At 44.2% G+C, this 13354-nt stretch overlaps 1 protein-coding gene across 1 annotated transcript in view; it reads left to right on the forward strand.

Moving 5' to 3' along the window:
* Nucleotides 1–13354, forward strand: part of UNC13D (unc-13 homolog D) — a 60086-nt gene that overhangs the window by 29333 nt on the left and 17399 nt on the right. Inside the window, exons 13-22 of the mRNA XM_053299903.1 lie at nt 293–384; nt 1141–1182; nt 1241–1358; nt 1870–1960; nt 2423–2479; nt 4000–4097; nt 5121–5172; nt 6353–6483; nt 6847–6967; nt 8037–8180. Of these exons, the coding sequence (XP_053155878.1) occupies nt 293–384; nt 1141–1182; nt 1241–1358; nt 1870–1960; nt 2423–2479; nt 4000–4097; nt 5121–5172; nt 6353–6483; nt 6847–6967; nt 8037–8180 (946 nt within the window). The remainder of the gene's footprint in view (nt 1–292; nt 385–1140; nt 1183–1240; nt 1359–1869; nt 1961–2422; nt 2480–3999; nt 4098–5120; nt 5173–6352; nt 6484–6846; nt 6968–8036; nt 8181–13354) is intronic.

Raw genomic sequence — 13354 nt, forward strand, 5'->3', positions numbered from 1 at the left:
TGGGTGGGATTTCTGGAAGTGATTGATTAATCATCAGCAACAATATACAGAGGGCAGAAACGTTGTTTCTAGCACACCAAACATTGTTTTTTGTGTTAGTATCTTCCATTTCAAGCTCTGTGATACTTACAAAAGGCTGCTTTCTGCACATGCTCATGATAAACAAGGAGGGGGCAGTGGGAGGGTCAGAGCCAGGAAGAGGAAGTGAATATTTATTGTCCCCTCCTACTAGTTTTGTAGACGTTTATATTGTTTTCAGTGCTTAGATTGACTGTTTCCCTTGTTGACACAGGCAATGGTTGGTTTACAGCAAGCTCTATCAGATTTTGGAGTTCAACAGTAACTGCCTGCTCCACCAAATCAATGTGTTTCTCTCCACATCATGCATAATTGTATAGATCATGATTATGCCATCCCCTCAGTTGTGTTTTTCCCCCTTAAACTAAAAAGCCCCAGGTGTTATAGCCTTACCTAGTAAGGTAGGTGCTCTAGGCCTCTTATCATCTTGGTTGCCCTCTTCTGCACTTTCTCTAGTTCTATAATGTCATTCTTGAGGTATGGTGACCAGAACTATATGCAGCATTCCAAATGTGGCTACACCATAGATTTGTATAAGGACATTATGATATTGGCAATTCTTCTTTTTGTGCTGCATCTTGCCAATGTGAGCGATCTGTATGGCTGTCCTTAGCAAAAGAGGTGGGGAAACCACATCCAGGGTGTTTTCCTTCCAATTCTCTGCATAGCTTCTGCTCTTGCTTGGGCAGCTGAGTGGCCTTTGTGGGGAGTTTGAGAAGTCATGGCACTCAAGAACGACAGAGCCCTGCAATCCCCCACTCAAATCTGCCTGCTAATTAAGAATCTTCCTCAGGGGCTCTTCTCTGGAACTTGGGTGTCTGTGGGCCTGGTGCCTTCTTTGTCATCTTTTAGGTAAAGTCTCTCCTGTTCTCTCTGGGCCTTTAATGGCTTTTTATGATGTCTGTTCTCTTTTGATTGCCTGGTCTGCTCTTTTATTTGGGTGATTTGTGTTTTAGCAAGCAGCCCCTTTACTTTGGAACTCAACATGCTGCATGTGCGCTTCCTTTGCTGCATGCATACTTGGTTAAGATGTCAGCCTGTGTTTTTGCATTCCATTTTTAGTTGCCATATTGCAAGCTGCTTTAAGGCTATTGCAAAAGGCAGGTGAAAAATACCTTGGATGAATGTTTTTCTCACAATATCTGTTTTGTGTAGAAAACAGAACTGGCTAACTCGTTCCGATCCTTGCTGACCTATGGAGTCTCTCTTATCCAGAGATACCGGATTGTCTTCCCACTCTCTTCTCCTAAGTCTACGCAGAGGTTTCAATCACTGCTCAGGTTAGCTATTGGAAGAGGTTCGCTACAAACAGGGCTATACATATTCTGTGCCATGAAAAGCTGAATCCAGCAACTTGTATACATAGTGCAAGCTTCCACTTATTGGCTTATTTTGTATAACTACTATTGCTTGAGAGAATTATAGGCTAGGATAAGTTGCTATGCATGAAATAGAAGCTGTGTCCCAGGACTACTGATAATCTTATACAGCGACCTCTGGCTTTTTTCTTTTTAAACTGTTCATTGAAGAATAAATTCTCCTACAAAAGTATCCCAATTCACCCTCCCCCACAGCACACAGAATGCATGTTGTAATTGCACACAAACACACCTCTACCCTCTCTTACATCACAAATCATAATTGGAAGATGGCATTAATTAATTCAATAGGGTAAGCTGGGGTGGGCTCTGTTCTACATCCCACCTTGTTTTCAAGGATGTGGAGAGGAAAACCTAAAGTTCCAACTTTGAACTGCCCCATATTTCAACAATGGTTTTTCATCCTCCACAGGGTCTTGGTCCATATGTGTAAAATGAAAGCTTTCCAAGAACTGTGTACACTGACCTCTGACCTTCAGCAGTTGGTGACAGAGGCACTCAAGGTATAGAGTCACTGTGATGTCCTTTTACTATCCTTTCCCAAATTCCCAGGTGTAGCTCTCAGTCCTTCGAATGCCTTCAGGATTCTCATAGTCCTTCCTTCAGTACTAAGCTGGAGACAATAGAAGAAGGTGGGACTAATCCTGTTTGCTTTCTAAACTAGCTACCAGTGTTGGGTTTTGGATTGCCCATTCCTGTCTCTGTGGATAATGTGATGATGTGCCTTTTCCTCAGAGACAGCCTCTTGATGAAGTAGCATTCACAGAACGATTCAAAAGTTCTAGCTTTGATCCTAGTCTGCTTTTTTCCTATCCCTTGGACATTTGGCACAACATGCCTTTTAACTCTGGATCCAGTTACATGGTTCATAAGTGTCTAATGTCTGATTTCAAGGTCTGCATGTGGGTTTTAAATGCGTTGGGAGCATGTGGAATACAGCTGTTGTACTCTTCATTGTTTCTTAGGCTGGGACAACAGAGTGGTTTCAAATGAAGAAGCAGCACTTGAAGCCAATGGTAAAGGTATATCTCGTTTCCAATCTGGTCGGGTTCATGTTGAGGGAATTTTATGGACTGCTGAGCTGTTGCATCCCATATCATCTATGACAGAAAGTTCAGTCCATTAGTGTCTGTCAAACACCATTGAACATATGATGTTTACTTGTCAGACCACGGGTCTGTCTTGGTCAATATTGCCTACACTGACTGGCAGTGGCTCTCCTGCATTTCTCCAGATTGAGTCTTTATCCATCTGGAGATGCTAGGAATTGAACCTGGGACCTTCTTCATGCACTCAGGCAGAGTCCAAGTGTGGAATAATTTACACACTGCCCTTCTTGTCTATGCTAGTTGTTCCGATTTGACTCAAGTAAGCATTCTCATATAGACAAATGTCATTGGGCAAACATGGATATGGCCAGCAGCTACATCCTTGATCATGTTGCTATCAACTATATGTGCAATGGCCACATTATGTTTGTTTAAGCAAATATGTACCTGGAAAAGGCTGGGAGTGTTTGTCAGACAAAAACATGTATTGCTTAAGTCCTCACATCAACAATCAAACTGTTATGGATATAAAGATAAAATCACCCCTTCTTTCCTTCAGTAATTTATTCAACTCTGGCCTAGAAAATGATGCCCTTGTCTGTAAACCCTTTAAACTGAAATCCAATGTTTGTCAAGAGGTTTCATGAATCGGATGTTTTCAGGATATAGTAGTTATTTAAGCTGTTCTCTGTTCCTCAAATATAAGAGTGAGGGAAGGAATTTTTATCTGTATGAAAAGGGTTAATTATACATCTGAGCTGCAGTAACAATAGGAAAAAGGAAGGATATAATCAAAGTTATCTGTGACAGCCTGTTTTCTATTAAGAATGCTGATGTATTTCTTTAGCGTTTTGTTTTGTTTTGGTTTTTTGGCATGGTCATGAGAAATTTAAGAATAAAAAAGAGGCAAGATCAAATGGATGTCAGGATGTCTTCTGATACCTCAACCTCACTCTGGATACCTTGAGGAAAGTTGTGGCTAAGATTTTCAATTAATAACTAAGCCCCTTGAATTTATTTTTCATATAATACTCTTTGTAATCAATTCTATTTTGATGTTTCATACTTTGTCTATGTTTTATGTCCTATATATGCTGTACCAGAAGCTATATAAGCAAACCAGTATTTTTGTAGAAATATTTTCTCTAGAAATATCATTACAATGCCCTATGTGAACTTGGATTCATGTAGCAGCATATTCTCTGACAGGAGGTTTTCACTCTGTGGAAGTTCACTGAATAGTTTAAGGCCAGTCTAGATGCTGCAAGTGTGAAAAGCCCCTAACAGAGGCAATCTGAGACAGAACCACAGCATTAGGCCTGGTGGGGTTGCTTAAAAAGGGGGCATCTTGTTATTTCATAAGTGGCCCAGGAGGAGCACCTCTCACGAAGATGATGTTGGGGAGGGGTGATATCCATTAATCTGAAAGACACTTGGGTACAAGGAGTAAAAACCTCTCCATTTAAGGCATCTCCCTTGTTTCCCTGTTGCAGACCATGGAGGAGTGTGGCAAAGCCCTGGTCAGCCTTCTAATGGAAGTGAATGCAGATCTCAAACAGTGCCACAAAACCTGGAACAAATATTTTACTAAGTAAGTTCAGAAGAATGTGTTCTCCCAGCTTCTACTGGCTGTTCACAAAACACTTCCAACAGCAAGTGTTTATCCAATAGCAGAAGAACGTTTTCCTAGCCATCCAAGTAGCTACTGAAGTTGAAGTTTTGACCACCCACATCCCAGTGCTAGGACTGCTAGTTCTTCCCAGAAAAATAAACCACTGTTTGCTTTATATATAATTCCACATTAGGGAATGTACATTTTAATATGATTGTTGGTTATCAATGAGCCAGAAAGAAAGCAAAAGTCCAGATTAAAACTGACCAGGAGCATTTCCAGACAGCAGACTTTACCTTTGGTTTACTGCAAATTTGAATTTGCCCCCCAAAACCAATGCAAAAAGTGGATTTTTTTAGCCCGGACATAGATCGGGCTATGCTCTAATGCACAATGAAAAACCCGAATCGTGTCTGGAGTGCTCCTCAATAGCTCGCAGGGACTTTGGGGTAAATCTGGCCAGTATGTAGACTCACACCTTCCATTCCAGAGGAGAAACAAGCTAAAAGCACCATCTGGAAATGCTTCAGGTGGTGGCCTATCTTACCTGGTCCTCTGTGTCATCTACTTCACTAGTATTTTCTTCTCTTTCTGCTGGATAAATTATTTGGCAGTTAGGATTTCTCAAATTGTTTTGACACTGTGTGCATCCCTGCTCAGCAATCCCTGGTTTTATAGGAGGGCTACTTTGACGATGGTATGGAAGCTGGAAGGCAAGGACCCATCCCTCTGGAATGGTCTGTCAGCATGTCCTGTTGTCACAGCCCTCAGTTTCTTGACACAATCCTTTTGTCTTTGGACTGGCAGGTGGGAGGTAGGGGGAGGTGATACTTCTTAGAGGGCTACATTTGGTCCTGGGCCTCCAGTTGCTGGCTACTGCTTGTACATCTTGTTAGGCCTGAAAGAGTTAAATACACTGTAATAAATCAGGTGGATAAAGCACACGCTTGAGTTGTCGAGCACACTTCTGATTACCAGTTTTTCCTTCCCCTATCTGTGCAGCACTGTGAGAGTGGATCTCTTCTCAATTGCATATCTTGAACTGCAGGAGTTGGTGAGTAGCTGTTTTGATGCTACACAGTAAGCAGGATTCCAGTTTTATCCCACAACAGAGTAGAGGAGGGGGGTGGGTGAAGGAACCAGTGGAGGAATGAGGCAACAACTGCATCCTCTTCTGATGTCTTGGAGCTTTTTAAAAAAGGAATAAGTAGGAATTCTGCATTTCATCTGGCAGCCCTAATGAGTATGAGGGTAAATCTGAATCTCCTTAATGACGAAGCGTCAGTCATCCCTGAGGACACTTCAGCTCTGGATCAACCTACCTATTTTTAACTGGTGTGTGGCAACGTGTCATGTGAATTCCTGCAATCATTTGAGTATATTTGCCACATGTCTAGTCCAGGAACCAGTACGTTGTATGTGGCTTCTCTCAAATGTTTTGGTGCTTGGGTGCTCAGTGATCCTGTTCCCATAACTGGATGTCCAAGACTGATTGATTTTAAAAATCAATCAGGTTGATTTTAAAAATAAAGAGGGAGAGAAAGAAAACCCAGTTAGAAATAAGTCCACCACCCTGCCCCAACAGCTGGACTGCCTGCGTAAGCTGGCAGGATCTACCCAGGAACCTGCCAGGCATGTGATTGTTTAGGGCTCTTCACTAGGAGAACCTTGCATTCCATGTGCCCATTGTGAGTTCTTAGGCTTGGATGGAGGGTCCTGGTTAGTCTGTGAAAGAGGCTTTTTCAGTGGGTGGAGCAATGGCACCTAGCAAGCAGGTAATGGCAGACCTACTTTCTTGGTGGGCTGAGATTCCTAGTTATTATGGGGCTTGGTGCTGAGAAGATGGGGAGTAAATAACATAGACTCGTTATAGGCTTCTTTGCCACTCTCACCTACCATTGCAGTGTTGGACCTAAATTCCCAGGTAGGTGAATAGTGGGGCATACACATTTCCTACAATAATCGGATCCAAACCATGCAGGGGATGCATCTGTGGGCAATGCAAATTGTGACACCCCATACCGTCCTCCTCCTAGTCTTTTTTTTTTAAAAAAGAAATTAATTCAAGCACATGTATTGTGCACCAGCTGACATTTCTAAATTGTTTTCAAAGATCAACCAAAGCCCAGTATGTTAGAAGAGTCTGTCTATTGAGCCTGTCTGCTGAAGGACAGGGCTGCTGCGCTTTCACTTGTTGTCACTGACCCATTATTGTTTGTGTGAGTCTTCTGTAGGTTTCCAGTTATGTAAAGGAGAAGCTGAGCAAGATGGACAGTGGCATGTCACAGCTCACAGCAGAAAGCCTTTTCCAGCTCTATCTCAGCCTACAGGAACTGTATCGCATGAAGGACTTGGTGTGCAATAGGTACTGCCCTCTGCTGAGGATGAGGCTTTGCCTTCAGCCTTAGGGCCCTTTATACATCACACAAAGGCTACATTACATCTTATCATCTCTTACCAGTTACAAGAAGCTTTGTTTGGAGCAGCACGTGTGCATTGCTGAGAGCGAGAGTGTGTGAGAGTGCACATTTGTATGCATGTGTATCTGAGTGTCATGTTTACAGAAGGGCTGTGGAGACAGGCTGCCTGCACCTAAGCTCGATGACTAATCTGTGAAGCAAAAACAGGCTGGGATCACTGAGTTGGTGCAAGTAGAAGGCAGAGTCTTCCTCTCGTAATTAACAGTGCTGCACTTCATAGGAACTGGTTGTGTGTCTCTTATTTCCAGTGAAGGTCCCCTTGCACTAGCGAACTTCCACCAGTGGTTTAAGGAAGCCATCCCCATGTGGCTCCAGAAGACATATGCAATAGCCCTGGAAAGGACCCAAAGAGCTATCCAAGTAGATCAGGTAATCGATTCCCCAAAGGGAAGCAAAGAGAAATTATTCTTGCTTTTTATTCTTTCCTTTGAGATTCCTCCCCCCCTGTTTTCACATTCTTTACCATCAACGTATGTATCTTCACCTCCTTTACATTCATTTCTCCCCTGTCCCACCCTGCCGCCCCCATCTTACATGCAATGGAAATTTTGGATTGTACCACTAGGTAATTTTTGCAGATCTGAGCAAGGATCAGAAGCAAACATCCTGCTTTCTACAGATCTACTACAGTTGTTGCTGAGTTCGCTTAGATGTTGGAAACTAGTGCTAGGCAACCTTGATTTCATAATGTGTTCAACATGCCTTCAACTTTATATCATCAAGATAAAGAGGTACACATGCTCCTGAGTGACTAGATGTCTTTTTGAGATAGAAATTAGCTTCTTTTGTGCCCTTTTGCACAGAAGACTTCACCTGCAAAAGCACTGTAATTGCTCTTGTGGCTGAAGGAAGCTCAAACCCCTGCTAACTTGGCAAAGAGGCACCTTTTAATGTGGTGATTCTCTTTATTTAGCAGGGGGAGAGTAACTGGCCCTATCCACCCCCAGCACTGTACTTCCAGTGACTGTTGCTGGTGTCTAATCTTATGTTTCTTTTAGATTGTGAGCCCTTTGGGGACAGGGATCCATCTTATTTATTTATTATTTCTCTGTGTAAACTGCTCTGAGCCATTTTTGGAAGGGTGGTATAGAAATTGAATAAATAATAAATAATAATAATAATAAGTTATTGCCAGTGGACTGCAAAAAGGAATGGGATTCCAAAGAAAAGTCTGCCAAAAAAATGAACAGATCATTATTGCTTGAGAGGCACCTGAAAAGAAGCCAACTAATCTATATATATTAAAATACTCATTGCAGTGCCACTTACATTGGGCTCATGTCACTGAAGCTGGTAGGAAGTTCTGGGGAAGTGGATCAGAAATGTAGGTGTGAAGAAACTGCTGTTGTCTTTCCTCAAGAGTCAGACTCCAAAGTGACTGAAGCATATACACTTTCCCCTTGGTAAACTGTTGTAATTGCTTTTTGCTTTTGTCTAGTTGAAACCATTGGGAGAACTGAACAAACATAGTACATCTACTGTAGACTTATCCACTTGTTATGCTCAGATGGTTAAGACCTGGCAACAGCTGGACTGGCCGGATCTTGAAGAAGCCTTCATGATCATGGTGAAATTTGTTGAGGTGCGTATTCCACTTAGTAGCATTTAAGAACAGATGTAGCAATGCACAGAACCAAAGCCCATGTTCTCCAATGCTGGGGTCAAGGATATCTCTATGGGTTATTTCCCTCACGTGCTCCAAGGAAGGACAATTTTTATTAGCTAATGAAAAATACATGCCTACTAGAGCCTGAGGGGGATAGCCCTGCCCCAGTTCTTTCTGTCCTGCATAGCTCCAGGCAGCTCCAAATTCTTCTCCTGTATTTTTCTGAGTATTTTCTTATATTTTCTGCACCTTCAATCCACTTTTTCCGTGGTCCTTTTTCATCCTTCCTTATTGTTGTCCATGTTTCTACCTCTAAAATTAAAAGAAAGAAAGAAAAGAATCCTCCCTCAGATTTCCTGATCTTTTCTCTAGCCTCTCTAATGTTCCTTCTCCCTCCTGCCATGGAGCGCGCAGGAGCTTGTAAGATGATTCTGGTGCCGAAGGGGAAAGGGGAAAGCAGCTTCCCATTGGCTACCAGAGCCCACGGATCAGCTGCTAAAGCACCGCTCGGTCTGAACGTCGATGAAGCCGCCACGACTTTCCCGCCCTCAGGCTGTGAAACTCGCAGCAGAGTGGCCCAGCATGCCTCAGAGAGAGGAAAAGGGGAGACTTCAGGAGCTGCATCGCTCATCATGGAAAGGCTAAGGTGGGCGGCAGCGTTTCCCCTCTCAAAACCTCCGCCCATGGGTGAAGAGCTATGGGCCTGGGGAAGCTCAAAGGCTCTAGCGGCGGCTGACAGAACACCCGTGAAGGTGCAAGCAGTGAAAAAGGGTGCCAAAAAGGGAGAGGCACCTCAGCAGCCGTTGCCAGCGAAAGTCACCCCAGCAGCAAAAGAAGGGGGTGATTGGGGTTGGAGCCGGGATGAAGGACAAAAGGAAATGCTGATGATATCTCTCCTTGTAGAGAGCAGCCCCCATGCGGGTCCCTCAGAAAGAAAGTTACCCCTGAGTGGCAGGCATGGTTTAAGAATGCCATAGTGGATAAGAGTAAAAGATCTAGGAAATGTAAGCGAGTATCTTCTTCATCTGAGGAAACTAACTCTTCTGATTCAGTCAGTCCATCCCCCAGGAAAGCTAAAAAAAGGAGAATATGTGTCACGTTCCAGAAAAAATAAAAAAAATTGGGTCTTCCGAGTGTAAACATAATGATCAGCATTCGTCAAACGTGTCAGGCCCTGACTCTGGTGACCCAGGCACTCAGGACCCGAGACCATTGGTCCCAGATAAGCGTAAGGCTTATCATTGCCTTGTCATTGATTTGGAGGCTTACCCTGAGGGGGAGTCAGATGGTGGAAATCAGGACCCTGACATTGTTCCAGATAAGCTGGAAGGAGAATGGTTGGGAGCGGGGAGGATCCAGACCAGGGCAATGTCTCACAAGGCCTTTTTGTGTCTGAGGACTTTAATCTTCTCATGACGAGAGTGTTCACTACTATTGGACTGCAATCAAAGGTAGCTTTAGAGGTGACTAAATTGGTTAAGGGGGAATCTCATGTTTCCTAAGGCAAGGCCTAGGGACATGTTATTGCAAATGCCACCCATTCCTCAGCAGCAACTTCCATTGTTGTTAGGGCAGCTTTATTGTGGGTGAACCATTTACTTAGTGACCCGCCTGTTGACCCTGTAAAAACGGGACAGCAGTTGGCCCAGGCCTTCATGGCGGATGCCACTTTATACTTGATTAGGTTTTCGTCCAGAACATCTGCAGCTTCTGTAGTGGGCAGACAGCACCTGTGGCTTAAGAGCTGGCTGGTGGACTCTAACTCTAGGAATAACCTCACTGCTGTACCTTATGACAGCACAAAGCTGTTCGTTGATTCCGCTCTGGAAGATGTTTTAGTTGAATCAAATTATTAACGGAAAACAATGCCATCAGCTCCATGGAAGCCCAATAATCCGGACTTCAAAAAACTGTTTTAGCCCTTTCAGAACTTCCGTCCCTCTTTCAGGGGCTGGGAGCAAGACTACAGATCACAGCGTGGTGCCTGGAACCGTACACGTTTCACCTCCAGAGGTTTTGGGAACAACAACAGACAGAACTTTGCTCCAGGAAAACAAAACAAACAGCAACAATGACTTGGGTCCGTCCCGGCTGGGAGGCCGCTTGTCACAGTTCTTCCATGCATGCTCTCATCTCTACGACAGACAAGTGGTTCCTCTACATAATTCAAAAGGGGTACAAGATAGAATTGGATGCCCGACCCTCCCACAGGTTTCTTCCAACACTCTTTTACCAAACACACAGAGCTCCAAAGAGCAATTCAACATCTGGTGGGTATTGGCGCATTAGAGCTGGTGCCCACATGTCAAGAGGGAAAGGGCATCTATTCTATCTTGTTTGCCATCCCCAGAGAGGATGGGTCGAAAAGGGTGGTCTTGGACTTGAAATATCTAAACAAATGGGTCAAGCCCAAAAGATTCTGGATGGAGTCCTTATGTTCTATAGAGGAAGTGCTTCACCTGTCACCACTTGGACCACCTGTTGTCAATAGACCTGAAGGAGGCGTACCTACATGTCCCAATACATCGTAGCAGCTGTCACCTCCTCAGATTCAAGTATGCTGGAAGGCATTACCAGTATGTGGCCCTTCCATTTGGTCTGTCCTTGGCCCACTCGGATCTTTACAAAAGTGTTCGCGCCACTGATGGCCTACCTCTGTCTTTGGGGCTTCCAGATATCTCTGTATCTAGACGATCTCTTGATCCAGTCTTACTCCAGAACAACAGAGGAGAGTGACATCTAGACAACCCTTCTGATGTTACAAGATCACAGCTTTCTTGTCAACCAGGCAAAAAGCCAGTTGGTTCCATCCCACCGACTGCAGCATCTGGGGGTGGTAATCAGTACCTGCCAGGATCAACTGTTTCTTCCTCAGGACAGATTGCAGATGTTCTCCATGGAGATAAAGGTGGTGTCTGCTAAGGGCGAGAATAATACTAGTGGCCCTTTTCTGGCTCAGGAGGCCATGGTTCATGGAGTTATTACATCTGGCAACCGTGGAGCCGTGGTTTCTTCCGGTAACACCAGATTTTCTTCTTCTTCTTCTTCTTCTTCTTCTGCAAACTCAAACTTGCAGTAAGGCCTTGCAGTAAACCCACAGTAAAGCCTGCTGTCTGGAAATAAAAGCCTGCTGCTGTTAACAGCTTTCAAGGGGGGCTGTCATGATTGCTTATGAACATTTTAGATCCATGAAAGTTTGGTCAACAATGCTGTCTGTATGAGAATCCTAGTGAAGTATTCACTTAGTAGAACTTCTAGCCCCTCCCTATTGCCCCTCAGGACCTTTTTGGTTTTTCTGCTTCCACACACCAGCCAATTTTTATAAATAAAAATCCTGCAAAAGCCCTTGAGCTGTACAACAGAACAACAGACATGCCATTTTAGAGCAGAGTATACAGATCAGCTCTTATAGCAGCATTTGGTCTTTTGGAACTCAGAGTTTGATGTACATGGTTCTTCAAGGCTAATTAGGCCTGATTTGTCTGAGGCATCAGACGTGGTCAGACTCTGAGCTGAAGATGGGATAGAGTTAAATGTATGGAGCTAAAAAACTTTTATGAGCAGGCTTAACCGATGGATTTTGTGTTCAGTCAGGATATATTTCCACTGACATGTTGGGACACAATCTCTTCCCAGCTGAGACTGACTGCTAACCACTGGGGTTTCCCACTTCCTCTGTAATATGCAACTTAGATCATGACCAGTTTGATGCATTTTGCCTGTAGAGGCAAATAACAAGCTGCTCTGGGGCAGAGCCAGTGCTGATGATGGTGCCAACCCCATCTCTGGAGCCCAGGTGCCCCCCCCTTTTTTCTAGGTGTGTCCTGCGGGAGGAGTGCAGAGCCTGCAGGTAGCTGCCTAGGTTCTCCATTTCTGGGTGCCGCATCAGGAGCAGCTCTCTTTCTCTCCTTCTCTTACTCACACTGAAACCCCTTTACTCCAAGCATCATACTTGTCTGGGGATGTGGGCAAGTATGATGCTTGGACCAAAGGCCATTCCATGAGAGTGGGAGAGGGAAAGAGCTGCCAGCAGCTAGCAGTGGAGAACCCACATGCTCCATGCTGCCTCTCATGAGGCGTGTGATAGAAACAGCCAGCAGCAGTGTGGCAGGCCCTGTGAGGAGGAAAAGGGCAGTGTCTGAGCTTGAGAGATAGGGCCGGAGGCACTCCGTGGCGGCCAACTGGGATGGTGGCAGCACATTCTGCCACCCAAAAAAGGCCCCCAAATGTGCTGCTGAGGTGACTGCCAAATTTTGCCTCATGAGACATCAGAATCTGTTTTATGAAACCATAGGCTAGTGCACATGAAATGGTGCAACGTGGAGGCCAATTTAAATGTGTCCCTATGTGTTACAGAAGAAATGTCCTGTTCCCTGATGTCCTGCTGATGAGGTGCTGCACACAAATGGCTAATCAAATGGATTTGGCCACCATGGCCAGCCATTCTAGGCCATGTGTTCCTGGCAGACATTTTGTGTGCATCAGACCATCTTCTACGTCTTGTACCTCTGGCATAGCACACCTTGCTCTCTTTAGCTTTTTGCTTGTGATTTACTGTGTCCTGGGCTACTCTATTAAGGTTTGGATTCTTAAGTCTCTTGCAGCCCTATCATTGCAGAACATAAAATATGAGGTTGCCATAGCAACTGCTGTCTGAGGCCTGTCTGAGGCCTACTGCAATAATGAATCAGATTTTGGACATTTGGCCCTGTGCTTGGCTTCCCAGTAGATTATTCCTGCCCATAAGGCCAGCTCAAGATATTTTATCACCATAACATTTTTGTTGCTTGTTTCATTTGTTGTTTGTAAGGTGAACAATACAAAGCAAGCAATGTGCAGCAGTAGAGAATTTAACAGATCATACATCACACACTAAGACTGCAATCCTGTGCACACTTACCTGGGGGTAATCCCCACTGAGCACAGTAGGACTTATTTAGGTGTTAACATGCATAATATTGCACTGTAAATCACCTTTTCCTCAGTTACCCTTCACACACAAGACTACAACCCTTAGCCATATTTAGGGAAGATGAAGCCTATCCCTACATAGCATATCACTACCTACACACACACATGTTTTCAGAAACAGACTTCTCCTTCCAATCTTTATAATGTTTGCTCTCAAAATATTGATACTTCTATATTGA

This window comes from Hemicordylus capensis, chromosome 2 (assembly GCF_027244095.1).
Source record: "Hemicordylus capensis ecotype Gifberg chromosome 2, rHemCap1.1.pri, whole genome shotgun sequence".
In the NCBI taxonomy this organism is placed as follows: Eukaryota; Metazoa; Chordata; class Lepidosauria; order Squamata; family Cordylidae; genus Hemicordylus; species Hemicordylus capensis.